Source organism: Eptatretus burgeri, chromosome 10 (genome assembly GCF_056783735.1).
Source record: "Eptatretus burgeri isolate ZD-2024b chromosome 10, Ebu_testis_v1, whole genome shotgun sequence".
NCBI lineage: Eukaryota > Metazoa > Chordata > Myxini > Myxiniformes > Myxinidae > Eptatretus > Eptatretus burgeri.
The window spans coordinates 45,275,121-45,303,073 of NC_140970.1; the positions used below are offsets into that span (position 1 = coordinate 45,275,121).

General features: G+C 42.3%; 1 protein-coding gene across 2 annotated transcripts in view; it reads right to left on the minus strand.

Moving 5' to 3' along the window:
* Window positions 1–17,115: 17,115 nt before the first annotated feature.
* Window positions 17,116–27,953, minus strand: part of SUCLG2 (succinate-CoA ligase GDP-forming subunit beta) — a 255,054-nt gene continuing 244,216 nt past the window's right edge. For both annotated transcript variants that reach the window (XM_085898098.1, XM_085898097.1), the window contains exons 10-11: window positions 19,610–19,730; window positions 17,116–17,957 (exon numbers count right to left, since the gene is read on the minus strand). In XM_085898098.1, coding sequence (XP_085754224.1) covers window positions 17,845–17,957; window positions 19,610–19,730 — 234 coding nt within the window. In that variant the 3' untranslated portion in view covers window positions 17,116–17,844. The remainder of the gene's footprint in view (window positions 17,958–19,609; window positions 19,731–27,953) is intronic.

Genomic DNA, 27,953 nt, shown 5'->3' on the forward strand with positions numbered 1-27,953 from the left:
GCGTATAGATTCACTGCATGCTCCACTGACCAAGGAGAGGCTGCTCGAGCAAGACACACGTGTTCACAGGCACTAATCAGTACAAGCAGGAGTACAAAATTGAGCTGAATCCAGATGTCACGCCGACTGTTCGGCCAGCCAGACGCTTTCCCTATAGTGGGGCAACTTAGCTAAATATAGCATAACAATTGTGCATTTTGTAAGGAAAGTACCAAATTTGGCACACTAGTAGCCTAACATATTATGAACAGATTTGGATATTGGGCCATCTCAAATTCAGCCGCTGATGGCTGTGGCAGCCATTTAACACTGCCATCAAAAATTTTGAGATGGCCCAATATCCAAATCTGTTCATAATATGTTAGGCTACTAGTGTGCCAAATTTGGTACTTTCCTTACAAAATGCACAATTGTTATGCTAAGTTGCCCCACTACTATGCAAAGTATGAGAAGCTGAAAGACACTCTGGAGCAGTTGGAGAAACGTGGTATTGTGGCCAAGGTCGACAAGCCCACCGACTGGGTTAGTAACCTCGTAATCACTGAAAAAAAAGAGATGGCCGCATGAGAATCTGCCTGGACCTAAAGCTGTTGAACCGTGCAATCAAGCGAGAAACACAATGCCAACACCAAGTGATGTGCAGAGACAACTGAACAACAAGAAGTTGTTCACAGTGATTGACATGGCGGATGGGTACTGGTATGTGAAGTTGACAGAGGAGTCCTCCTACCTGTGCACATTTAATACACCCTGGGGAAGGATGAAATTCTTCTGCATGCCTTTTGGCAGATGGTGTGCAAGTGAAATTATGCATAAAAAAACCAGGAGGCCTTCGGCGACATTCCTTGTGTGCAGGTCATCGCCGACAACATGATCATTGCCGCTGAAACCATGGAAGAACATGACCAAATATTGCACAAGGTTATGCAGAGAGCTTGCCAACAACAGGTGAAGTTCAACAGGATCAAGGTCCAGTTCTGAGTGCCCAAAGTGCTGCACATGGGCAACATCATCACTCCAGAGGGACTGACACCAGACAAGTCCAAGATCCGAGTGATTGCTGACATGCCTACACCAGAATACAAGCCAGCACTTCAGCGCCTGTTGGGCATGGTCAAATACCGAGCACAATATATACCGAACGAGTCGGAGACCACGGCACCACTCCGTGCACTGCTCAAGAAAGACGCAGCCTGAAGCTGGGAAGCGGAACACACACATGGTCTCAACAAGGTCAAAGCAGCATTGGCAACAGAACCGGTTCTGAGATACTACGACATCTCCAAGCCGTGACAATTCAAGCAGATGCTAGTCAGAGTGGGCTTGGTTGTTGTCTGCTCCAGGAGGGTCGGCCAGTTCAAGACGCACCAAGGTCCATGACAGATACTGAAAATAACTATGCGCAGATCGAAAAGGAACTGTTGGCAATCTGCTACGTGTGCCACAAATTCCACCAGTATGTGTACAGAAAGCCAGTGAATGTGCAGACGGATCATCACCCTCGAGAGGCAATTTTCAAGAAACCCTTGGGCAACGTGACTCTACGACTGCAGAGAATGCTTTTGAGATGACAGCACTATGAACTAGATGTAAGGTATGTCCTGGGTAAGTACATGTATGCAGCCGACACACTGAATCGTGCATACTTACCTGGTGACCGATCAGACGAGCAGATGGGGGGGTGACATAAATCATGGTTCACTGCCTGGTGCGTGACATGCCAGTGACTGCCATGAGATAAGAGTAGGTCAGAGTTGCAGCTGCTGAGGACCTTGACCTCCAGATGGTAAAGCAGGTAGCCATGATGGGATGGTCAAAAAAGAAGCACAGTGCTCCGAGCGTCCTCCAGGACTACTGGCTGGTCAAACATGAGTTACACATAGCTGAAGGACTGCTGTGTGTTGGTGACCACATTGTGATCCTGAGCTCACTGAAGAGTGAGATGCTGGCTCTGCTTCATGAGAGTCACATTGGAGCTGAGAAAACGAAAGCCAGGGCCGCTGGTGCTCTGTTTTGGCCCAACATGACTGCAGACATTGAATAGACAGTAGTCAACTGTGCAGTTTGCCCCAGCCATAGGAATACACAGCCCATGGAGCCGTTGAGACCACACCTCATACCTGAGCTTGCATGGCAGAAGGTGGGAGCCAATGTCCTCACACATCAAAGCAAAAACTATATACTTGTGGTTGATTACTATTGCAAGCATCCGGATGTGGTAGAGATCGAGGACAAGACTGCCACCACGATCATCACTAAGATGAAGGAGGTCTTCACACGTCATGGCATTCCAGATGAGTTCATGAGTGACAATATGCCGTTTGACAGCCAAGAGTTCAGGTGGTACACACCAAACTGGGGAATCAAACAGTCGACATCCAGTCCTGGATTTGCCCAGTCCAATGGCCAAAGTGAACGTTTTAGCCTAACCATCAAGAGGATGATGAAGAAAGCTGATGACGACATTTACCTGGCACTTCTGGAGTACCGAAATACCCCTGTCACGGGTACATCATTCTCGCCGGCACAGATCTTAATGAGCAGGACGCTGAGATCCAAGATACCAGTCACCAGGCAGTTGCTCAAACCAGCAATAGTAGATCACAGAGCACAGTTGATGCAACAGAAGCTGAAACAGAGTCTATCATGACAGATCGGCAAGATCGCTGGCTAACCTGCAGCCAGGTGACACTGTTCGCATCAGGAGGAAGAACACCTGGCAGCCAGCCATCGTGACCAAAGTGGATTCACACCCCAGATCATACTGGGTTGACAATGGCATCAGGAGTGGATTACACAGGAACAGACATCATCTTTTGAGAACGAATGAGCCACCATCAGTTCTCATGACCCCTGAAGACGACGTCATGACCCCTCGTGAGCAAGAATATGCTGTGATGAGCAACATGAACAATACCCCTCATGAAGATGGGAACAGTGGAGCAGGTATGCCACAACCAGCTCCATCTGAGAGAGAACATTACACACCTGACTGCACACACACTGCAACACACATGCATCCAACTGTGCAGCATACTAGACGAGGACGTGAGATTGTTAAGCCTCAGAAGTATAAAGATTTTGTTTGTTAAATCCATAAACTTCTTGTAAACCGGTGTTGATGACCATTGCAGACTTGTACTGGACTTGTACTTGACATAAGAAGTTGGTTAAACTTTCACTCAAACTTGGTTTCTGGTGGCACTACAAGCCAATAAGTAGTTTAACATGTTGCTACACCTTTGTGGATGCTGATTGTTCAATTGACAATACTTTCCCAATGTATTGTCTTACTCTTCATTAAGGCGCTGTCACACCTTGACGATTTAGCCAGCGTATGCCGACTTATGAAAAATTTGTCTAAAACGCTGACACACATCGAATACGTTATGGGTAAGTTTTGTATACATTAAGAGTACGCTGAAAAACACTGTCATACGGCGTAGTACGCTGGCTTTCATCGTTGTGCATTGCGGTTGTCCTCAAATTTTAGCATGCTTGAAATTTTACGACGTAGGCTGGACTCACACGTTCCGCTACGCTGGCCATAAGTTGTAGGCACGTTGTGCGATCGTTGACACACGTCGACACACGTTACTTGTAAGTTACTCATTAGTCAAAACACATCGAGGTAATGATTAACGTACCCAAAACTTGTTTCTAACCTATGAGTAACGTGCTTTGAACCTATGAGTAACGTACCTCCAACGCATAATGCTGCATTTTCCTGAGGCCGAGGGTGGGTGTTATTTTCCATCTCTCCCATTGCTTCCTCTTCACCCTCCATTGCAACTTCAGGTGGGTCCTGGATCAATTCCTTCTCCATATTTACATCATCTCCATTGCCCATCGGGACCTGCCCGTGTTGGTCCGCCATTGTCCGACACCAATAAATTTTTACAAAATTTAATCTAAACAGCTCTGAATATGAGGTGTGTGAAGTGCACCACAGGTCCAAATATTCCACTCCTGATCAACAATTTGTTGATCAGGGGGTTCGAAAAATCCCACTCCTGACACCAGTTTGTGGTCATGGGTACCGAGTGTATTATGAGGGGGTTAATCCTCATTTATCCTCAGAAGAACCGGACCAGGGTTCACCGCTCACAATGAACTTTGTGGTAGGGTGGGTTGCTTAACAACCACAAACACCAATCAGTTAACCACAAGTTCCAGTATCGACCGTCAAATTTTCCGTTTAACTGGAGGTCACGTGGCTGCCTGACCAGGGAATGCGCCCTCGGCGATGCACCAATCTTTCTTGATGAGATCTTAAGTAAGGCGGCCGAGCATTTACCACGAGTGCACACCGACTATGACAGGTTAATTAGTTTGGGAATTACCTCCCAGTCTATCTAGGTTCGGGCAATGCTGGATCAATGGAAGGAAAGGACAAGCAGGGACTGGTTGAAACGTCAAGGAATTTATTATTAAGAAAAATAAATAAACTGAAGAACTTTTTATTTCCTTGTGGTGTAAATGGAGGATTTCAAATCAATCAAAATGATCAATCAGCAAAATAATCTCAAACAAAGAAATAATTCAACAAACAGTTTTAGAAAAAATAAACAAAGAGCAAATGCTTATCACTATGCCTTACTTTACAATTAAATACGAGACATGGGTACCCAGCAGATCATTCAGGGGGAAAAGAAATCCGGTCTCAGCTTACCAAGGCAGAAGTCGTCGTGCGTCCCAAAATGCGTGAATGTGCCTTGGTCCACTGCCAGCGCCCTGCCTCACCGTGCACCCACCTGCAAACAAGCTAGAACACCAATCAATGTCACGTCATCACCCCTAAGAACCAGGGATGCCAAGAATCAGGTACACCAAGAGCCAGGTACCGAGCAGAACCAGCAGGAATGGTTCAACCATTACTAACCATCAGGAGCTATCAGGAACTGTAACCAACAGGCAGCTGTAAGGAACCGTCACCAACGGTCAGGAGCTGTAAGTAACCATCACCAATTGTCAGGAGCTATCAGGGGCTGTAACGAACAAGGAGCTGTAACTGATGGGCAGGAGCTGTAAGGAACGGTCAGCAACTGTCACCAACCATCAGGAGCTATCAGGAACCGTAAAGCCTGTATTTCATTGGGCTGCGACAGCTCGTGACAAAATGCGAACGAGATTCTCCAAAATGTCTGGAAACGTTCGCGGTGGTTCTCAATTTCCTCGCGCGAGTCGCAGGACGTCGCTCTGGTGTCGCTGGAATTTTGAACATGTTCAAAAAATGTGCGACAAATTTTATCTCAAAATAGTCACAGAGTCGTCGCGGTTGTCTCGAACCGGTCTCGAACCCTTCTCAATTTAGTTTCCGTGAGTCAGAAGGTGCGACAAATGTGACATGCAATGTAATGTAGATAGATTCACAATCGTTCAATCCAGATATGACCAAAAAAAAAACAAAAAAAAAAAACAGTCCATATTGTAAAACCAACATTGTCTGTCCTCTTTCTCTCCTGTTCTGAGTAATGGCCTTCAATGCAAACTTTTCACCTTCCCATCATTCATAAATCACGTCACACATATTTTTACATAAATTAGGTCACACAAAATATGGTCACAAAATATGGATCCAAGGATCCCAAGCCCACCACCATAACTATTACACCAGGTATAAATGAAACTTTCAAAGCGTACTATTTTGGCAGAAGCGCTAAAGCAAACAAAACTTTAAAAAGTGCACATGGCAATCCGGGAGAGTCGTTTCTAAACTTTTAAGTCTGATTATTTTTCATAAACAATTGATAAATGTGCTATCATAACAATGCATTGTGCAAGTTTTGGTTGGGTAAAAACAAAGTAAATATCAAGAAAATCCAAAGTAGTATAAATAATGTACAATTATTATTATGAGTTTTATTTCAGTTCTGAAAGTTGTTGTTTTTCCAGTGATCTAAGCCTCATGGAGGAGCTTGTACACATATCAATCACGTGCTGGACAAAGATATTCCTCGCCATCGGTGTACGTTTACACGAATTACAAGGATAAGAGTAGATGATGGACAAACACATTGTATATGGGACTTGTACTTGGGTTTCTCAAATCATGAACTAGGAGACACATGGATCAGGAGTTCAGTTCAAACCCAGTCTGGTTCTACCCAAACGCTCAAACCATGCCACGCACCTGGTCAGCCCCCAAGCGAGTTGGGTCTTGCAGTCAAGTAGAGACTTTTCAAGTCCTGGTTCTGTGGAAAGAGGCAAACAGGGCACAATCTCTCAATGTAAAGTCTCTAAATGCTTGGTGCAACTGCAAATTAGACTACTGAACTTAAACCAAGATGGTATCGAGTCTTAAAGGGCCAAACTGTCATGTAGGTCGCCTTCCCTTATCTTGAGTGCACACAACCTGCTCTGAGAGTGTCTGTTTATTAAAGCACTTCATTTCAATTTTTTTTCTTTTTTTCTAATCGCGATGAACAACGCAGGCCGAGAATTGCACGCTGGATGCCACTGGTCCCCTTATTAAAGCTTTCCATCCTTGCAGACAGCAGTTTAACCCATTGCCTGCTCCAGGATTGCTGGCATGACAAAGAATTATGACTCAGCATGGGTTTGAAAGCCATTAGCAAAACGCATCAAGAACTTTTGGATGGCACAGGAGAGTCAATACAGAGGCGTTTTGACTGTAACCACTATTCGAGTACAATAGGAAGCAAATAAGCGGATTTAATTCAGGACGCTTATGGATTTACAAGAGATACGAATGAGTTTACTAAAAGCGAGGGAGCTGACTGCATTGACTGGAAAGACCTGTACAGGTGTTAAACACCCATCAGGTAACAACTGACAGCAAGCCACAATATACTATACTACAGCCTTGCTTACACCTTGTTTCTAATACAACACACTCGTCTGGATATTATTTCATGCTTGTGTGACTTGCCTGATAAAAAAAATAACTCACTCATTAGCTGCAAACACAGAATGTGCACTTCCTAAATTTGCATCATATATTTGGTTGCTTTTAAAAGTGCATTGTAAGGCACAGCATGAGCATGGAAAACATTACACACAGACACCAACACCTTGAAAAAGTGAAGCCATGAATTCACCTGAAGCAGATTATTTTGTGCATGTGTTGGCTGAATAAAGGCAAGCAGTCTCATGAAAACAAAAAAAATACTGCCTATAAATACAGTGCATCAAGGTAGGAGACTGCAATCAGTACAATTATAGGAGAGGCGTGTTCAAAAACCCCCAAAGCTGTAAAAAAATATGACAGGTGTACCAAATATCAGAATTGTAACTTGTAAGACTAGTTTGGCATTCAGTCGATCACATGCTCCAAATGACCACCTCTGCACCGAATACAGATTTGAACACGACAGGAGAAGTTGTTGATTATGCGTTGACATTCGGTAAGTGGGATGGAGCTAATTTTCTTTGTGATTGCTTGTTTTAGCTCAAAGATGCATCTGGGGTAATCCTTGTACACAATGTCTTTGAGAGGTAAGATACCAAAGATAAAAATCTAATGTGCGCAGATCAGGGGAATGTGGAGACCACTTGACACTGAAGCATTGGCCAATCATTCTCTCACTGAAGTGGCTCGTCACCCACTCACGGGACCCATTGGAGGTGTGAGAAGTTGCCCCATCCTGCTGAAGCCATTGTTCTTCTCTTCAAAAGCTTCACCTGTGACTATGAGAAGCCGAGAACTCATCCAGCACTTCAATGTCGCACTCAGAGTCGATGGTCATGGCATTACCATCCCCCTCTTATATTAGAACCAGAGCAGTCCAATGATACCATGCTTTCTCATCGCACATCAGGTCATGCACTTGACATTGGGTGGCACTGTGTCCCAGTAGACATTCCTTGCTCTCGAAATTTCTTCATCCATTTGAACATGCCCCATTTGCATGGGGGCACTTTAGCAGTTAAATTATTCTCTTGAACTTTCCTTGAGTTTGGACGAAGGATCTTGTTTCAAAGTGTTGCTAATCCATCACATTTACCAATCAATTGTATTGATGATTCATTGTCAGGTCTTCCTCATCATTAACATCTGGTGTTTCTCCATACACATCCATAAAGTTAAAAAATCTACTTTTCGTCCTGCAGAATACAGATCTATTAATGATGAACTGTAAACTTGAAACAAAATGTCGAAATTTTTTAAAGAAGATCACCATAGACTTGTGTTTCTGCAAAATAAGGAAGAACATTGAGTGAAATAGCTCACATCACTGGATTCTCAAGGTGTGGTATCTGAAGCACAACGGACAAGTACAGATAAACACTATCTGTAATTGACAAATCCAGGACTGGAAGACCTAAAGAGCCATCTAACAAGGATGAGCAACACTTTAAGATAATATTCTTAGGGAATAGGGGGGAAAAAACCACACCCATGCGCGAGGGGAGCGGTTCAGTTTGGCATTTTAAATATGAAATAGGCAAAACCTAGAAATGAACAAAACCCATTAGAATTACCCTTTATAACCCTTTAGAATTACCCAATATAACCCTTTATAATTACCCTTTAAAATTACCCAATATAACCCTTTAGAACCTTTTAGAACCCTTTATAACCCATTAGAATGACTCCTTAGAATTACCCTTTATAATTACCCATTAGAACCCTTTAGAATTACCCTTGATAACCCATTAGAATTACTCTTTAGAATTACCCTTTAGAGCCCTCTAGAATTAAACACTGTGGGTTAGAAAGGTTCTGCTTCTTTATTTTTGACGGACAGATGGAAGGAAGGACATACCCAAATAGTGAAGCGGCTTCACCACTTAAAAATTATAAGTGTTGAATTGACAACGGAACTGGTAGAAGGCTGAGGTGTCATTGTCCATCCATCAACAGGATGAAGGTCACTTTTCAAAATCAGATCTTAAAGTATGTGTTTTCAGTAAGAAAACCACTGTCGAGAAAGGAGAACACAAGACGACAAGGCTAAAAATGTGCACAGTCATACAGAAATTGAACTATGGAACAATGGTCAAAGTGTTTTGGATAGACGAGTCAAAGTCTCAGTTATTTGGCTTTAATCAGAGATAGTATGTGAGAAGACAAAAAAGTGAAACTTATAAAGAGCCTTGCTTGAAATTAACAATTAAGCATGGAGGAGGTTCAATTCAGGGTTGGGGTGCATGTCATCAAGTGGTGTTGGAACATTGCTAGAACTTGATGGTATATTGACTACACTAAGGTACAAACAAATTTTAATCCACCATGCAATCACCAGTAGTGCAAGACTTATTTGTCCAAAATAGTGAGGAACAAGTCTGAAGACGACGATGGTTCACGAGCGGTATTTGATGATGTAGATTGTTTCAGAAGTCAAGGATGAGACAATGTGATAATGTTTGACCAAGTTGTAAAAATGATCAACATGATGTGGTAGGAGTGACAGATTATTAGCTGCAAAATGTCGAAAACCCGGTTTCATACAACAACTTTAAAAATTTGACCTTTCCATAACCTTTAAAGGTCACAAAACAATGTTGTGGACATTAAAATAAGGAAACAGGATACGTGCTATAGCTTAATGGAGTTAGTTCGTCACAGAAGGTCGAAAACCCGGTTCGATTCCCACAACTTTGAAAATTTGACCTTTGTGAACTTTAAAGGTCAAAGGTCAAGGATTGTGACCTTTGGTGCAAAACTTCCTCTGGAACATTCCAGGAACAACATAACGTCATATAGGCTATATGGCATTTCGCACTCCTCGGATTATCCATAATTTGATGAAATCAGCGTAAAAACAAACTTGAAGGGGGCGCCACGGGCAAGGTGTTCGAGATAGAGCAAAATGGTTTCAACACTTTAGGTGGGGAATGACCTCAAGATTATGCATAAAAAATATTGTCATCCTAGCTCTCAAAGTTTGGGCGGTCGTATGATTTTTATGTCAAAATTCGAAATTTTCTGAGTTCATGCCCATGTGACGAGAATGAAAAATCGAGCTCCGTGGGGCTATGCAGGTGCCATTTGGCTAACCAAATACCGAATCCCCTGCCAGATTCGACAACCCCCTTGGAGAAGATGGATTTTTATGTCAAAATCGCAATTTTCTAAGTTCGTTACCTTGTGACCTTGACCTTGGGACGAAAATGAAGAATCGAGCTCCGTGGGGCTATGCAGGTGCCATTGGGCAAACCAAATACCAAAACCCCTGCCAGATTCGACAAACCCCCTAGGAGAAGTTGCAAATTGAAATCGGCGACCCCCGAAAAACATGTTTTTTGGGCGTGGCTCCGTCCATAATGGGCGCACCACGCCCATTTTCAGGAAAACACAACCAGATCATGACATAAACCTCCCACCAAAATTTTATCAGGATCGGATCAAAACCCATGGCGCTATGCTCGGGAGAGACAGACAGACAGACAGACACACAACAATAACGAATATAGTGGTCACTTATTTTTTTCGTGAAAATATTTTTTCGTCAAGCAATATTCAAACAACATAAACTAACAGCTTTATAGTATGTTGAACTTTGTTATTCAGAAGGGGTATAAATAAGGTAGATTGAATAACATTGTGCTGACATAATGATAATTTTGCACAATTTAACAGTTACCGAGAAGCTTGTGCACATAATCCACCCTGGACACTGATGAGTTTATTTATATATATATATTAATAACAAGGATGGTGGTCGGCAACTAATCAATTAACACAGCGTATGAAGATGCAAACTCTTTGAGAAGAAAGGCACATGATGAGGGAAATAGCAGGAAAGCTGAACATCTTCTACAATGGTGTGAGGTACTTTACACCGCCTGAAGGAAACTGGCTTGGTTCAAGATAAGAAAAGGCCAGGAAGACCCAGAAGAATCCCCCAAGGCAAGACAAGCACATGAAGTTGCTCAGCTTACATGATAGAAGAAAACCAAGTCAGCAGCTGACAAATGAAATGAGAGCAGTTTGAACATGCATTAACATCTAATCCAGCACTGTACACAGAATGCCTAAATGCCATAGGTCTCCATAGCAGAGTTGCAGGAATAAAACCAGTGCTGAAAACACAAAATATATGGTGAAAATAGTGAAATTGCAAGGCATCACCAAACGTGGATGATGGAACAATGAAATTGGGTACTCTGGTCTGATGAATCGAAGGTTGAACTTTTTGGATCGAAGAGATGTCAGTTCATATGCGAAACAACTGGAGAACATTGCGACACACCGTTTGTAGCCGACTATTAAACTCTGTAGCCGACTCTGTGACTGTCCGGGGTTGTATCTCAGCTTTTGGCATTGGAAAACTTTAAATCAATGGGATGGTAACAAAAGAGAAGTGCAAGCAGATACTGCAGCACCATGCAGTTCTTCATGGAAAATCGTTTAATCGGAAAAGGATTCATTTTCCAACAAGATAGTGATCCAAAACACACAAACACACACTTGAAACAGTATTTGGAGAACAAGGTTACAGCTGGTGTGCTCCAACTGTTAGAATGGCCCAGAGTCCAACCGTGTGTCCCATCGATGCCATGTGGGATTACCTGGAAACAGAGAAGAACAAGAGGAACCCAAGTAACAAGACAGAACTGTGAAATGTACGACAGGATATTTGGCACAATATTCCTGTAAGAATGCTTCAGTCGTACACAGGAAGGATGTGTAAAAGAGCGATGGCACTCCAAGAAGGCAAAGGATGGACACACAAAGTAGTGACTGACACTTTTAATGACACTGTTCTCGCTATTTCATGAAACACTTTGCTTCACACACATTTATATCGGCTGTTAGTTTACAATAATAAACACATATATGACTGTTATCGCTGATAATTTGATGAATTTACCATAAAGTATGAATATCATTGGAACAACCCATTTACTTTTGCACAGTACTGTATATGGCAAGAAAGCTTAGATTATGCACACTCACGTTTCAGCTGTCTAGTATGGGTGATTCACGACAAAACTATAAAGCATTATCCTAATGGTTCACATGGGGAGTGAGGGATTATTGTGTGCGGCCTTCCTTAGATGGGTGTGAAGCCGAAGAATTCGTTTGCCAGCACTGGTCATTAGTTGATGTTAAAGACCCCTCGGTGTGCTTTGTGAAGAGTCGGAAACTTATTGCCAGCACCCTGGCCAAGTCGAACGTCAGGCCTGGACAGTCAGTTTGTGAAAGACTTGAGCCAAAAAACGATCCTGGCTGACTCAAATGGTGGGATTAATTTGAATCATTAAATTAGTACGTATTGGGCTATGGTTATAGAAATGGCTGGAGAGGCACCAGATCATTTATATGCCATCAGATCACATGATATACCATTGAGTCTGGGAGATTTGGAATAAGTCACGAGGATGTGGCTGCAGTCTGTCACTCACTAGTAATGGTGGCACATATGAAACAGAGAGGGCAGGCAGGCATCACGAGAATTTGAGAAGAGTGGCTCACAATACAATGAAAGGTCATGGTTCAAACTACACAATTTAGGCCAAAGATAAATTCATTAATGATTTTGAATTCAAATTATATAATAGTTATCTGAGAAACATTAATCGTGTGTGTGTGTGTGTGTGTGTGTGTGTGTGTGTGTGTGTGTGTGTGTGTGTGTGTGTGTGTGTGTGTGTGTGTGTGTGTGTGTGTGTGTGTGTGCCATGAGCAAAGCCATGCTATTCAAGTGTTCTGCACATCACCCGAGATGACCATTTGAATGCACAGTATTAGACAGCTCAGGACAGAGGAGACCATTTGGCCCATTAGTTCTGCACACGATCGACACCACTTAATTTAATCTATCAATTAAGTTGTCTTCTAGCTTGATCTAAGTTAATGTCCATATCCCTTTACACAGTCATTAACTTCGACATCACATTGAACCTCTAAGGCAGGAAATATGATCAGGGTATCAGTACAAAATGACCTACTCTTTTCAAAACATGCCATCGGATCTTTGATGTCCACAACGTAAATACTTACATGACAGCCTCATTTATGCTTCCTTTTGAAGGTCAGGAGGCATCGAGTTGCCGCACCATCTTCCGCCGCTTCATCAGCATGACAATTTTCGTCCGATTGGACTCAAAACAGGAACAAATCCAAGGCCAGACAGCTGCTCAGCGGTGAGCAGACTTCAAGTACCAAATTAGTTCACACTGCAGTCTCTCAGGTTATAACACCCGGCCGTGGAGGTTTCCCACCCAAGTACTAATACACCTCGAGTTTGCTTATTTTCTGAGATGTGACGCAATCAGGTGCATCAAGTCCTGTTTTGCTATCTCTGGATGTGCTCTTAGATGGTTTAGTCTCATCTCGTCGCATGCCAATTCTTAGATCTTCATCCATTCTTATAAAAGATCCAACCCCAGATAGTGATATTGGAGATCACCATCTCACATCTACTGCTATGGTTTTAAACTTTGGTGTCACAATGGACCAAGCTCTTTCCTCCAACCTGCACATTGCTGAAATCTGTAAATAGATTTCCTTCTATCTACACAAAATTACTTAAATCTGATCATGGCTAAATTGGAGGACTAATGAAACTTTATTTCATGCTTTCATAACATCGTGCTTAGATTACTAAAACTCATTGTTAGCAGGTTTTTCCCTCAAATCCTTTCAACTCCTTCAGAATATGACTGCCTAATTCATCGATGAAGTTCAGAAAATGGACCACATCACTCCAATTCTCAAAACACTTCAATGATGTCCAGTACGGCAACCAATATATTTTAAAATTTCGCTGATAGCTTTTAAAGCCAAACATAATTTGGTTCCTGCCAACATCTATGACTTAATCGAACCTTTCACCCCTGCAAGACAGCTGCTATCAAACAACGGCAAGACAACCAGACACCCATACAGGATGGCATCTACAAGAACCAAGACATTTGTAATCTCCAAGAAAACCACAAAACCTGTTCAAACAGTGGGATTTTGTTTACTATATTCTGAGAGGCATCCTGTGGGAAAACCTCAGGTGGGGAGCTAACACCTTGTCTGTAGCTATGGCCTTGCCATCAGAAAATGGATGAAAGCATCGTAGCGAGAAATTGTGAGCCCCAACACTTGAGCGACACCTGGAAGGAACATACAGACATGTTTGGAGTTTGTGTGGGATATAAGATTCAAGTTACAAATTGTATATGGGGGTGAGGGTGGGGAAGAAGGAGGAGGAGGAGGAAAAAGTTGTACCAATCACACAACATGGAAAATGAACCGGAATAGGATATAATTATGACTGTACTAAAAAAAAAAAGACAACACAAAATTAGAGGTTCGACTTTATGTGTGTGATTAAAATGAGAAAGAAGAGCAGAAGCAGCACGTGCATTTCATTCCATTCCACACACATGCTCGCCATTCATAAAGCGCAGAAAATAAATGGCATCGAAATTGGTGCTTCGCCATTTAATTAAACCACCTTCAGCTAAACGTGCCACGCCACGGGTCGCAGATGGGATGTGAGAACAAACCTCAATTTGAGATGGAATCCTGTGCGAGGTTGTTACCCCCACTCCCGTTTACTCCACGGTCACAGGAGTTTAACCACTGCCGTAAGGTATCTGTATGTTGCTCACACTGGGCACAATATTCAACGTGAAAGCTCAGCACATTATGGTTGAAAAGTAGAAAAACTTCTATCATGAACTGCTCTCAATGGGACCCTCTTATCTCCTCTCGTAGTGGAGGGTGAAGTGGCCCAAGGCCAGTTCTTGGGCCCAGTCTTGTTCCTCATCTACATAAACTCCCTCTCCGATGCTCTGAAAAACCCTCTCTTCCTTTTTGCAGATGACTCCGCATTGTTATACAGCACCCCAATTCTACTGACAGGCAGAAAACAGCTGCATCAGTCTCTGCCGATGTGAAATTGATTAGTTGCTGGGCTGATAAATGAAACGTCTTTCAATCCTGTCAAATCAAAAAGTCTCACCCTATCTCAACATCAAAAAATGAACCCAGTTATCTATTTCCATGGGCAGCCATTGGAAGAGGTTCAGTCTCCCAAACTTCTTGGCCTCATTATCGGCCATGACATCTCCTGTGCCATCTACATTATAAACCAGACCTCCACAGCCAGCCGCAGAGTGGGCAGTCTCCGTCGTTCCAAGTCATTACTGGAACAACCAGAACCACTCACAGCATACAAATTGCAACATAGAAAATAATTGTGTGGATTTAAATCAGGGCCATGAGCAGACTAACTCCACGTTGGTGCCTATCTGCAAACTTGAGAGAAGCAATGCGACCTTCAAAACTTTTAATGACAAAGCCAAGGACTCCTGTATGAACCATTACGCATCCATGTCATAACTGGTATTTCTCAAATGCACGAAAGAGTCGTTTTGTAAGTATGGCAAGACACCAGTTGACCCTTCAAAAATTTGTTGACCCTTCAAAAATAATAATAATAATAAAAAACTGAGATGCCTCCACCCACGTTATGACGTCATCATAATACTTGTACCAAGTTTGATTTAAATCCCTTCAGCTGTTCTGAAGTATCACATTTTTACCTGACATGACCTTTGACCTCTTAATGCCAAAATTTAATCAGTTCATCTTCACATAATTATTCATAATACCTGTATCAAGTTTGGTCAAAATCTAATCATTGGTTCACAAGTTAGCACGGTAACAGATTTTTACCAAACATGATCAACGGCAAGACTAATGGAGGGTTCCTGCCATCAGTGGCTACAACTCACAGCATCCATGGGACCCTCTTATCTTTCATGAAAGACCCTCTTATCCTCCTCTTATGTATGCTGATGTAGTAGTTCCTCAAACTACTACATCAGGAGTAGTAAAATTTACAATCTTTGTATTCATTCTTCATATTGAACAATGGGATATACCCAATGACACAATTTACAACAGTCCATGCAAATGACCCAACATATCGTGAGAATGATGTCAGATGGTAAAAGGCCCAGTCCAATAACCTCTTGACTCCAAAATCCAATCAGTTCATCTGTGCATCATTATACATACTTGTACAAAGTTTGACTTCGATCCATTCAACCGTTTTTAAGTTATCACGGCAACGAAAACGTACCACTGATGGACGGACGCACGGACAGACAACCCGAAAACATAATGCCTCTGGCGACAAAGTCTGCGGCATAAAAACAGTAATAGATGTTTGACAGAGCGTACTAAACCAACAATATTTTTGTCCCACCAAATTTGCACCGGACAGCATCTTGATGTGATGTATGGCACAAATAATCACAGTGTACCAATCTGCAACAAAAAACATCACTTCATGAATTGCCCTGTACAACGAAGCTGCAAAGACTGTCAGAGGTCATTACCTCCATCATGCTGTGTGTTCTCCTCATCACATTAATTTGATATATCGACTTATTAATTGCATTTTAGCATTAACTTAAAGGTAATCTAACACCCACATCACTTTACAATTAGCTTGGATATCCCACTGAAACGAGATAGATTGAATTTGGACAGGCCTACTATTTTCAACATATCATGGAAGGTCATTTACTCACACGATCTAAATGCAGACGGGACAGTCAGATTTAGTCCGCACACAAGGGCTGAAGTGCTCCGAGATGCAGCGCCATTGCTGGCATTACACCAGAACAACAGTTTCTTAGTCATTCAACTCCACAGAAGAATTCATCCATGAGTGACGCAGCTCAGAGTGAGCACCCTATATCAATTGAGCTATCCTGCGTTCGGTCCTCCATGCAACGACACTTATGGAGGTCTTCCACCTAAATGCTAACTGGGCTCGACTTTGCAAAGCTTTCCGGATCCGTTGCTTTCAAGCCGATACGTAACATCCTCATGAAACCACGTGCATACTAAATTTTTCCCTCGCGCGATGGATGCAGCTGCCATAACGTCTTGTCTAACTCTCATGAAGCACTCTCCACCACGCTCCTCCTGAAAATAGATTTGTTTTTACCTCCGAAAGCCTCCTCTATGTTCTGAAAGCTCTGCCACGAACCTTGAGAGACAGTTGTTGAGAATGATGCGTACCAAATTTTACTAGACCCAGTTCACAAATTTTACATGACAGATAAATAACATTTACTGCATATTGAAAAATCTTTCCCAACGACTCCATTCAAACTCTCATTGCATACCAATCATGTGGATTAAATTAGAATCCTCACCAACACAAGAAATAAACACAAAGGCATCAGGAGTAGTAAAATTTACAATCTTTGTATTCATTCTTCATATTGAACAATGGGATATACCCAGTGACCCAATGGGATTTTCAAAGGCACAATCGTGCATACACAGGATCAATGTTGCATTTCATGTACCGTCAGGCGATGATTTGCAGTGTCGGCACACATTGTGTGACATTATTCCATTTCGAATCATTAATGGCAATGTTGTCTCTGAGCATGTCATTTTAAGGCAAATATCATATTACATGAGCATTTATAATCATCATGTCAGTTGAAATGAAAACTGTGTGTGTAAAGATGTCATCAAAACAGTGCAACTCCGACACGATTCAGGACCACGGGCACGCAAAGTGGTGCAATGTACAGTACATTTCATTGTGCTTTCATCCCTACAGAAAGGACAGTGGGTAAAAATATACGTCCAGGTCAATCTCGAAGCAGAATTATAATTGACCGAGTTAATCTCTAAGGCCTATCGATGGGTGGCTCCTCTGCATCAGCAATCTCAAAAGTTACTCCTGTGGAACACCTCATAATGACCCTACTACATCGCAGTCCATTCAAAAAAATAGACAAGATAAAAGTTTAAAGTCACATGATGAAATTTCCTTCGAAAAAAAAAAAAATCACAACTGTGTACGAATATTTTAGTCCAATCCCAAAAGTTTTCATTATGGAGGAGATCCACTGCATGATTTTCTTTAGTAATGCACATAAATCAGTCAAAGGTTGCCTTTTGTTCTACTTGGACACGCTATCCACGGCCTTGCGCGCAGCATCATCCAGATTCCAAGCGGTAAGAATCGGTAATCCACTTTCGTCAAGAATCTTCCGTGCCTCCTCCACATTGGTGCCTGGAGGGACCCACATCAGAACAAATCAATCAAGAGTCTCTGGCCTGCCCTGACTGATTGAGTGACAGCCTGTACTTAAAGGCAAAGTGACTGTCATGCACAGATTGAGTAATATTTTAGGTGTGTAACCTCAAACTATATTGGTAGTGACAGAATGCTGATCCACTTTAGCTGTCCAGCTGCAAGCAGCACTTTACAACAGGGTGCCATTCCATACGATAGTAGTCTCAGGCTGAAAATTGTCTTTAGCAAGAAACCAATATACATGCATTATCCCTCTTACTGGGTGTAGAAGTGTGGGGGAAAGGGACAATGGTGGTGAGTGGGACTGTGGTGAAGGGTTTTCTTGTTACTTGTTAAGCTTACGACTTGGATCCTAATCAGTCTTGATATTCTGGAAATTTTTGGAAGACATGTTGAGAAATTGTCATATATTTAGTTAATAATTTAAAATCTGCTGTTGGCTTAGTGGTAATGGTGGCTCGCTTGGGATCTCAGGGTCCTGAGTTTGAGCACCGTTACCCACTGAATTAACACCAGGTGGGGCTGACTCAGCCTGTCAACCTTCCGAGGTCTGCAAAATGAGTACCAGTGTACTGGTATTTTATTTTTTTTAAAGCATCAGCGGCACAGCCGCGCCCAAACAAAATGATAGCTACCCGGCAAGAATAAGTAAATAATTTGATTATAATGATCCAGATATCTAAAAAAAATCCTTCAGCCTCTGTGGTACTCCACAAGAAAGCCATTTTGTAACTAAAACATTGAATGTTGATGGAGGAGGAGCACGCACACAGACGAACATGGAGGAGTAGCGTGTGCATGGGTGGAAACAGAGGTATGTACACACAGGTGGGCATCGAGAAGCACATGCATGGGCAAACATGGAGGATCAGCACATGCACTGGCAGACATGGAGGAGAAGCATGTGTATGAGGTGAAATGAAGAGGAGCACACGCCGAGCACTCCTCTATGTCCACTTGTGCATCTACACACAGGCAGAACGAAAGCACGTGTGCACTTGCACACCAAAGGCACATGAAAGGTATGCATGCACATGGGCACACCAAAAACATACAAGGAAACAGACCGAAGTTCATTATGTTTTTCATCGTCCTATATTGCTACAGCGGGTTCAACTATGAAAACCTTTACGAGAGGGATTCAGAGCAAGAAATATTCTGTCCAGAGGGTGCTGTGATCCGCATCCTGTCACTCTTCCCATCGATTGCCCTGTCAGATGGTAAAATTATCCTTCCCCTACAACACTATGGTTCGTGCGAGCGGCACAATCAATAGTGCTGAGGGGAGATCATGAAATACGAGACAGAAGCGGACAGATGGAGCTGAGCATAGATGGCTGCACATCACACTGGCAGCACCAAAACCCCTCAATCAACACCCACTGGGACCATCTAAGCTTCAATAAGTAATGCATGTACAGTTTAAATAAAATCTAAACAAGCATTATTTTCTACATCCAAATGTTAAGATAAAGGCTGAAGATAGACTGGACAGCTTAGTTGTGCAAGTACAAAAAAGACGAAGATGTCCATGCAGGATTTCAGTGTTCAGGCATGTGTACTCTAGCAGATGTCTCCTAGGAATGCTATCAAATTAAACTACAACTTGATGTCTGGCAGGCACTTACCCTCGAGGCGAACAACCAACGGAATGTGCAGGTCCAGTTCGCGGCAGGCCTTGGTGATTCCATTGGCGACGATGGCACAATTGACAATACCACCAAAGATGTTCACAAGAATTGCTCTGACCTGAAAGCATACATGCAAATGAGCACAGCCAATAATACTGCATCACCAAGGGAATAGCTCATCTCCTCTCATACCCACTTCTCTAATCTTTCAAATAAGGACACTTGGAAACAATCAATAAACAGGGATGAGGGCAGAAGTGCATATACACCCATTATGCCAGGAATCAAGACTTTCAGTTCAAAGCATGGTGGAAAGAAAGAGTGCACAGTGGTCTTGAAAAGCAAGGGGGGGGGGGTGTTGTGCAAGGGCATAGATAAGATAGGTAGGTGGTGAAGACAAAGGTGGGAGGGTCGGCGATAGGGCTTAGAAGGCCAAGAAGGTGATGAGGTTATGACCTTTAATGACACAATGGTCCCCATGGTAAACATGACAGCTTTATCATTCAGTGAAGCTTTTTCATTTCAAACTAAACCCTAGTTCTGCCACCGCAGTGTCAAAAGGTTTCATGCAAAATGAATGACCTATCAGTGCTTGATGACTGATGTCGCAAGGAAATTCCAATTCATTGATGTTTCCATAAAATACGTCATTTTAATTGTCTTGAAAGGTGTAGGACATTAGCTCTGTGCAAACGCACCAATTCTGGATGTGAACATCAAGGACACAATAACCAACAGATAACTAAAAAAGATTACCCCCAAACAAGAAATACCAAAGAAAAGGTGGGTTCGGTGATCAACGAGCTTTCCCAACACAAAGCAGTGCAACAATTCCTGCCACAAACCTACAGTTTAAAGTCAAACAACCAGCACACAACAGTGGTATGTGCCAAGCTGACATTGCATCCATCTCCACAGGGATTGGCACATTCATCATAAAAATTTTTTTAAAAACTAATGGTTACCTCTTGGAAGAAGTGTTGCTGTTAATAGCCCTGCTCTAATAATCTTGCTCATTATTTTGATTGTCATGAGGAAATAAACTTTCAATAGGCTTTGCCTATTATCCCATACGAACACGCTAGTACACGATTGATTATGACTGTGACTTAAAATTGACAGATGTAGAGATGAATCAACAGATCTTAATCTCAGACCATTTTAAGAGCAAGCACATTTAAAATCAGCAAATACATTTTGAAGACATGGTGCAACTTTCCATTGCATTTGAACAATAAATAAGTAAACAATAGGACTGGGACATTATGACGATACATACAATTGATGTGTGTAAGAAAGGGGTGGGATATGCTCTACCCCCTTTTTCTATATACAAAATACTACTTCGATCCTTTCTCACTCCTCTCCCTGCCCCACCCATCCTCTTTCCCCTCCCCATACCCCAATATAACATACAAGTTTAATTAGTCCACTGAAAGCAAAGTTAGAAAATTTCCTACTTTAAATATTCACAATCATGTGACCTGCCATCTGATTTGACTGAAGCCAATATGAAATTGCAGGAATTGTGTGCTGTGACATCGTGAGCAGCAATCAGGGAAAAGCAATACGTTTCATGTGTGAGGGTCTTATTTCCTAAGAGGCTCAATACATTGCGTGCCAGTGAAATCGGCTCGTCTCTCAATAAGGTGGCAGCACCAAGCAATGTGTCCATTAAAACTGCCCCTTGGGATTTCCTGTAATGTTGGAGTTTCGACTAGAAATTGCAGTCAGGTGAGGTTGGGGCATCCAAGCATAACAGGATTGTTTAATTTATTGTTTTAGCAGTGTATTTCTAAAAAAACATTCAAAGAGGTTTAGGCTCATGGAGGACCTGTTTCTCTCTGTCATCCTAAATGACAGCTTTACAACCTGATAGGAGGTAAAAATGAAACAGGGAGACAGACAAGATTGGTAGGGACACAATTCAAATGAGTATGTGATGAGCAGGAATCGATAAAGGCCGAATGAATGAATGGAAGAGATTAGGGGTGGGGGGGGGGGAATGGGAGGTGAGGAGAGATGAGGTCGGTGAGGATAAAACAAGCCGGTAGGCGGACATGGGTAGTCGACTACCCAATAGAACCTGACTCGATGGGCCTGTTCGATGGGGAATGACCTGAGGATTAAGCACAAGAAAATTCATGATTCCAGCTTCAAGGGTTAATGCTGCAGATTGTTTTTTCGTTAAAATACCCCCACATTTAGAGGTTTATCGGCCGTTGCTAGGCAACGGAGGGGTCCATAGCAACGGTTCTTTCTCACACATAACTCGGACATACCATGAACCTACCATACCAGTTTCATGTATATCTGATTCATAGTGTCTGAGATATAACGAACTTCATTGTTTTTTTTTTGTTTTTTTTGTTTTGAAATTTTCAAAAATTTCAAACTCCCGTTGCTAAGTAACGGTGGTGTCCATAGCAACGGTTCTCATTTGCACACAACTAGGTCATGGTATGAACCTACCAACCAAGTTTCATCGAAATCGCCATTGTATTAATGGAGCACTGGACCGAACAGACAGACAGACAGACAAACATATCAATGGAAATACTGATAATAAGGGAAGATCAAAAAAAAAATTTTTTTTTCGACTGGATCGACTACCCAATATATCAGAGGTGGATATGGGAGGAAGCATAAGGTGACAATAGATGACACTCTTTATAGACTGTAGGAAAGAGCAAGAGGCAACAGATACAGGGAGTTGGTTCCACAAACATGGCAATAGAGGGATGATGCATATAATTTGAGGTGAGAGTCCAGCATAGTCTGGGAGAGGGAAACCAGGTGTGGGTTTCTGAATAACTGTGCACACAGTAGTGATGGACAACGCCAGATGATTTTTCACTACTCACAACACAGTCACCCTTAATCTTTTATAAAGGTCCGAGTGGAAGCCAAACGGAAGCATGGAGAGGTTGCAAAGTGTCGTATTTAAAGCGTATATAAAAGTCCAAGGAAGGCCCGAAATCCAAAATTCTGGCAAGATTCATTTCCCAGAAGAGGGGGCTCTCTGATGGTTGGTATTGCCAAGACGGCCGGGCGATCGCGGACATGAGCTTAGGAGAATTTGTGAGAGCCATCGCTCGTGAGATGAGGAGCATTTGTTAAATCAAACACATGTGATGTTGCATGTTTTACGTTGCTTGGATTATTTGTTTTAACATCCATGCACACACTCATATGGATTTTTGAATTGCCAGAAAAATGTGCTTTTTAACTGCTATGTCTGTGGTCTTGCATGATGGATTTAAAATATTAAAATGTAATAGTCAAAACAAACCTGCTATTTAATTTGTGATTCGATGCACATTTACTTTCACGTCACATTTGTTTTATTTCTCTATTTTTACAAACTAACAAATACGTATCTCATTGTGAAAGTGATTGCACTGAAATGAATAAAAATTTTTTTAAAAAACCCAAGTTCAACACCAATTAAAGCAGCTTGAGAACATAAATGAGACAAATGTTTTGTGGAGCATCTATAGTGGGGCAACGTAGCTAAATATAGCATAACAATTGTGCATTTTGTGAGGAAAGCACCAAATTTGGCACACTAGTAGCCTATCATATTATGAACAGATTTGGATATTGGGCCATCTCAAAATTTTTGATGGCAGTGGAAAATGGCTGCCACAGCCATCAGCGGCTGAATTTGAGATGGCCCAATATCCAAATCTGTTCATAATATGATAGGCTACTTGTGTGCGAAATTTGGTGCTTTCCTCACAAAATGCACAATTGTTATGCTAAGTTGCCCCACTACTAGGCGAACATTTGCAGAGAATTTTCTTCTGAAATCAATAACTTAATTCGTATTTAAACAAGTAAAAAAGACATAAAATGTCATAGCTCCCGTTTTAGTAATTTTGCTGCATGGAGTTAAAGGGTGAGCCCATATTTATGTAGAACTAAAATGGCCGCCAGTCTACTGGTCGGCCATCTCAAAATCGGACCATGCATGTCTGAGGAATTGTTGAGGACACATTACGTAACAGAATGGCCACCAGTCAGCCATATTGGACCTGATCTCAAAAAAAAAGAAAAAAATGATGGCCATATGTAAGCAATCATTCTTTATCTGTGTGCCAAGTTTGAACAACATCAGTAAATGCATGTCTGAGAAATGGTTGAGGACATGGTCAACATCGGGTTTTTTTACAACTAAAATGGCCGCAAGTCGGCCATCTTGGATCTGATCTCAAAAAAAATATGACGTGCAGATGTATACTATCATGTGTTGTGTTTGTGCCATGTACGAATAAAATCAGTCCATAGATGTCTGAGATATGGTTGTGGACACACGCATGCACACACGGACACGGAAATCGAGACCAAATCCATAAGCCCCTGTTTTGCACAAAGTCCAACACGGGCTAATAATCTCACTCCGGGCTGGAAGGATGGCGGAGAGGTATGAACACTCACCTTTGAGCTGTCTAGCTTGGATTTGCATCTCGGTCCAGCTATAAACTATCATCCTGGTGTCTCGCAGGAAGGGTGAGACATCAATGTGTGTGCCATCCCTCAGATGGACGTTAAACTGGACGTCCCATCTGCCGGCATTAGTTGGTGGACGCTAAAGATCCCACCGTGTCTTTTGCGAAGAAAAAGCAAGCTATCTCCAGCACCATGAGCAAATTCCAAATTCCTGCTCAAACCTACACAAGGTACTGTTTCGGTAGCACAGCCAAGCTCTGAGCAATGATGCCATCAGCAGCCACAGGCTGCAGAAGAAATGATTTCGCTCAAACTGAATGAGCTTTTGTATTGTCTCTTGGAATTCATTAATGAGCATTTAAGTCCTTCAAACAGGATTGAATTGTGAAATCCTGACTTTCTCACTTGAAGCTACCAACCGGTTTTCGCCCTTGTTTCGACTGCTTAAAAACGATGATGCTTCCTGGTTATGATTGGTCGGCAAAACAAAATGTGGCCATGTGGCAGGTGGCCCTTTTGGGTTCCAAATTTAATCTAGCCTCACCAATCACAGTTAGTGGTGGATCATTAGCCAGTGTACAAGCCGAAAGGTTTCAAAGTCACCAAGTGGATGAAACAGCAATGTGTTGCCCTGCCTGACAAACCCCAACAACAGGTCGGGAGCTTCGCTTTTCATCTGCTTGATGACAGCTTTTGACTTTGCATTCTTGAAATGCAAGAGGCCCTTCTGCCGAGTTTGCAGTCATGATGTCATCACCAAATTAATGAAAGGGATGGGGGAAGATGGGAAAGGGACTGTGGATGGGGGGGGGAGGGAATTGTACCTATTCAAGGGACATCCTGTGTATATATCGTTAGGTTTGAGGGGGTACGTATTAGATAGACCATAATTAGGTGTTTCACGTGTGCGAGTAGCTTATAACATTTTTTTGTTGTTGTTATAGGGACCCATAAGAAAAAGTTGTTTGGTTATTATGTCTGCCATGGGAGAAGCAGTGTTGAAATAGGCAGTAGGGAGGAAAGCATTATTTGTTTTTTCCTCTCTAAATCATGTTGGAGTAAAGGACCCTGTACACATGCTTCTCGCTCTCTTGCACCTGCCGGACCTTCCACCTCGTTTGGGCTCTGTTTTCTCCTCTCCCTACTTATGGCACATGGGATTTCTCAAGCTGCCCCACAAGTTCTTGTCATCAGCTCTCCATTCATCTCACCCATCTGGATGCTTCTTCTGTTTGCTGGTCCGTACCGGTTCTTGGAGACTTGCTTCTGGTGGAGCCATTTTTATCCATCACCGGTATCCTTTTACAAAGACCTCGCCTGACTTTCTCATTGTGAATGTGTGATTGTGAAAATATATATTTAATATGTATGTATTTTGAATGTCGGGAGTTTGATATCACTGGAAAACAAACACTTCCACATCACTGGCTACAAATTCTACACCCCAAAGAAGATGGCAGAAGTATCATGATACATGTAGTCTCTCTCTATCGAGTGCAGCCTGTGGCTGCTGGTTGCATCATTGGTTGGGACGCGGCTATGCCGCTGATGCAGTTTTACCAGTACACTGGTGCTCATTTTGCCGACCTTGGAAGGATGACAGGTTGAGTCAACCTCCTGGTGTATATTAATTCAGCGGCCAACGGGGTTTGAACTCAGGACCCTAGGATCCCAAACCGCCACCCTAACCACTAAGCCAACACCAGGCTTGATACATGTGGTAATATCATTCCAATGGATAGGTGTCACGTTGGTCATCTGGCGATGGGAACTTCAATGTGAAAAAGGAAAAAATATAAAAGGAAGAGTTTAAAGAGGTGGGTGAGGTGAGCAGGTCCTCAGCAAGCTGAAAGCAGGGCCAGAGTAATGTTTTACATTGGATAGAACAAGCCACTGTAGCCTTTTAGAAACCAGATGGATGCAGAGATTGATTAACTGTGGGAAGCCTGATGTCATGCAGAAAGCTAATACTGTACTGCTGAAGTGTGGTTGCTTGTTGTAGAAAATGCTTCAGCAAGTGTAATGACAACAAGAAAGTGGGAGGGATGAGTGAAATTTCAAAAGGACATGACTCTTGCTGCACTCTGCTACAGAGTGTCGGTTTTGCCCAAGCAGTTTAAAAGAAACAAATACATTGGATGGTTTGCCTGTCCAGTTGAGCAGCCATGGGAATTGTACCCAAACCTGTATATTTGCCTGTATATCAAGTGAGCTTGATTAAGCGAGCCTTAACACTTTGCAAAAAGGGCAAAGCAACAAGGCCTGAGCCAATGAGTGGCCAATATTACAACACATCACTACCCAAAAAATGACAGTGATCTATGGTCGTATGGATTTGCAAAAGTTGAAATCAAAACTAGAATCAGAAACTGAAGATTTGATAAAGCCTTGATAAAACAAAGACGACAACACACATTACAGATGGAAACGAGATTATTTCTAAGAGAGTTACAGATAATCGAAATCCTGATGGCAAGCCATGCCAATTTCCTGCTCCTGGAGGAAGCCACAACAATGCCAAAGGCTTTACAGCATAAACTGCCATGTGAAATACCAGGTCAAGGAGGCAGCTACAGTGATATTGCAGTATGCTCTGTTGTATTAACAAAATACGCAATTAATACGAAGTACAGCACCAAAGCCGCCTGGCAACTCGCGAGACCAACAATGGTCATGGAGCAAATATTTACCATCAGCATGCTGGGTGAGGACTCGGCTTTTGACGAAACGTAATAGCAAGGATTTTAACCTCATGCAAGGGATGTTCAAAAATGTTTTACAAATGAGATAATCATCATAATCCAAGCCATGCCAATGTTGTATTTATTTTTCAACATACAAGTAAACATAACTAACACTGACATATTGTGAAAAATAAAAGGTGGCCTTTCTTGGACTGTCCAGAGTATCTCATTCAAACAACCTTTTCAATGACACTCATTACACCACCTTTAGTGCAGATGAATAAAACTGCTGTTGTGTCGAGATTAAAAAAACAACAACATAGCATTTGCAGCAACATTAACAACCACAAAAAAACTCAACAATGTTGCTCCACAGTTATGAAGTTTCAAAGCTTTAACACTTTGTAAAAAGGCCTCCAGTTGATGGGAGCTTTGTTGTCGATTCCTTTGTTTCAGTTATTATTCCGAGGGTGATCGCATAATAAGCAAATCATGAAGCATAGCTTGGGATGAGCCTGTATATTCAAATTATTCAGTGAGGGGGGAGTGCAGTTGAAAGTCACACTGCTGGTGATGGTGAACAAAAGCCAAGTCCTGGAGCAAAAAAAATGACAAAATGACACTTTGGCCCTCAAAAGCTAAGCTTTAATGGTGAAAGTCAAGTAAGCCTTTTTAGAGCTATAAGACTCAAAAAGCAAGGTCACCTTTGGCCACTTTGCATTTAGTCACCAAATCCACATAACAAGGGGGTTCCCGGGGCAATAAACTGGCAAACGTACCCGGTGATTGGCAGTGGAATATGAAAGATCCTGCAGCAACGGGGGATATCATGTGAAACAGAATAATGGAACATCAAATATAATTGAACGGCTGGTGCGACACGGAATGAAAAGTAAGGTGTTTAAATTTATTATGTTCCATGCTAAACTTCTAAAAGCAGATTTTAAAAGCAAGGACAGTGTTTTCATTGTTCCTGCAGATGGCTGCCTAAAATTATTTTCTAAAGTGTGATTTTGTTGTTACACTAGTGCTGAGATGGCATGAAGGATGATGAGTGCCACCGCTTCCATTCCCATACAGAAAGAGAATACGTGCGCTTGAGTGTACGGACGTAAAGGGAAAGGTGCAGGGAGTTCTTCGTTGGTCGCTCTGGCAGCGTTGGGCATAGATTTGATTCACGACAAACCGGTACAGCGAGGTTAAGC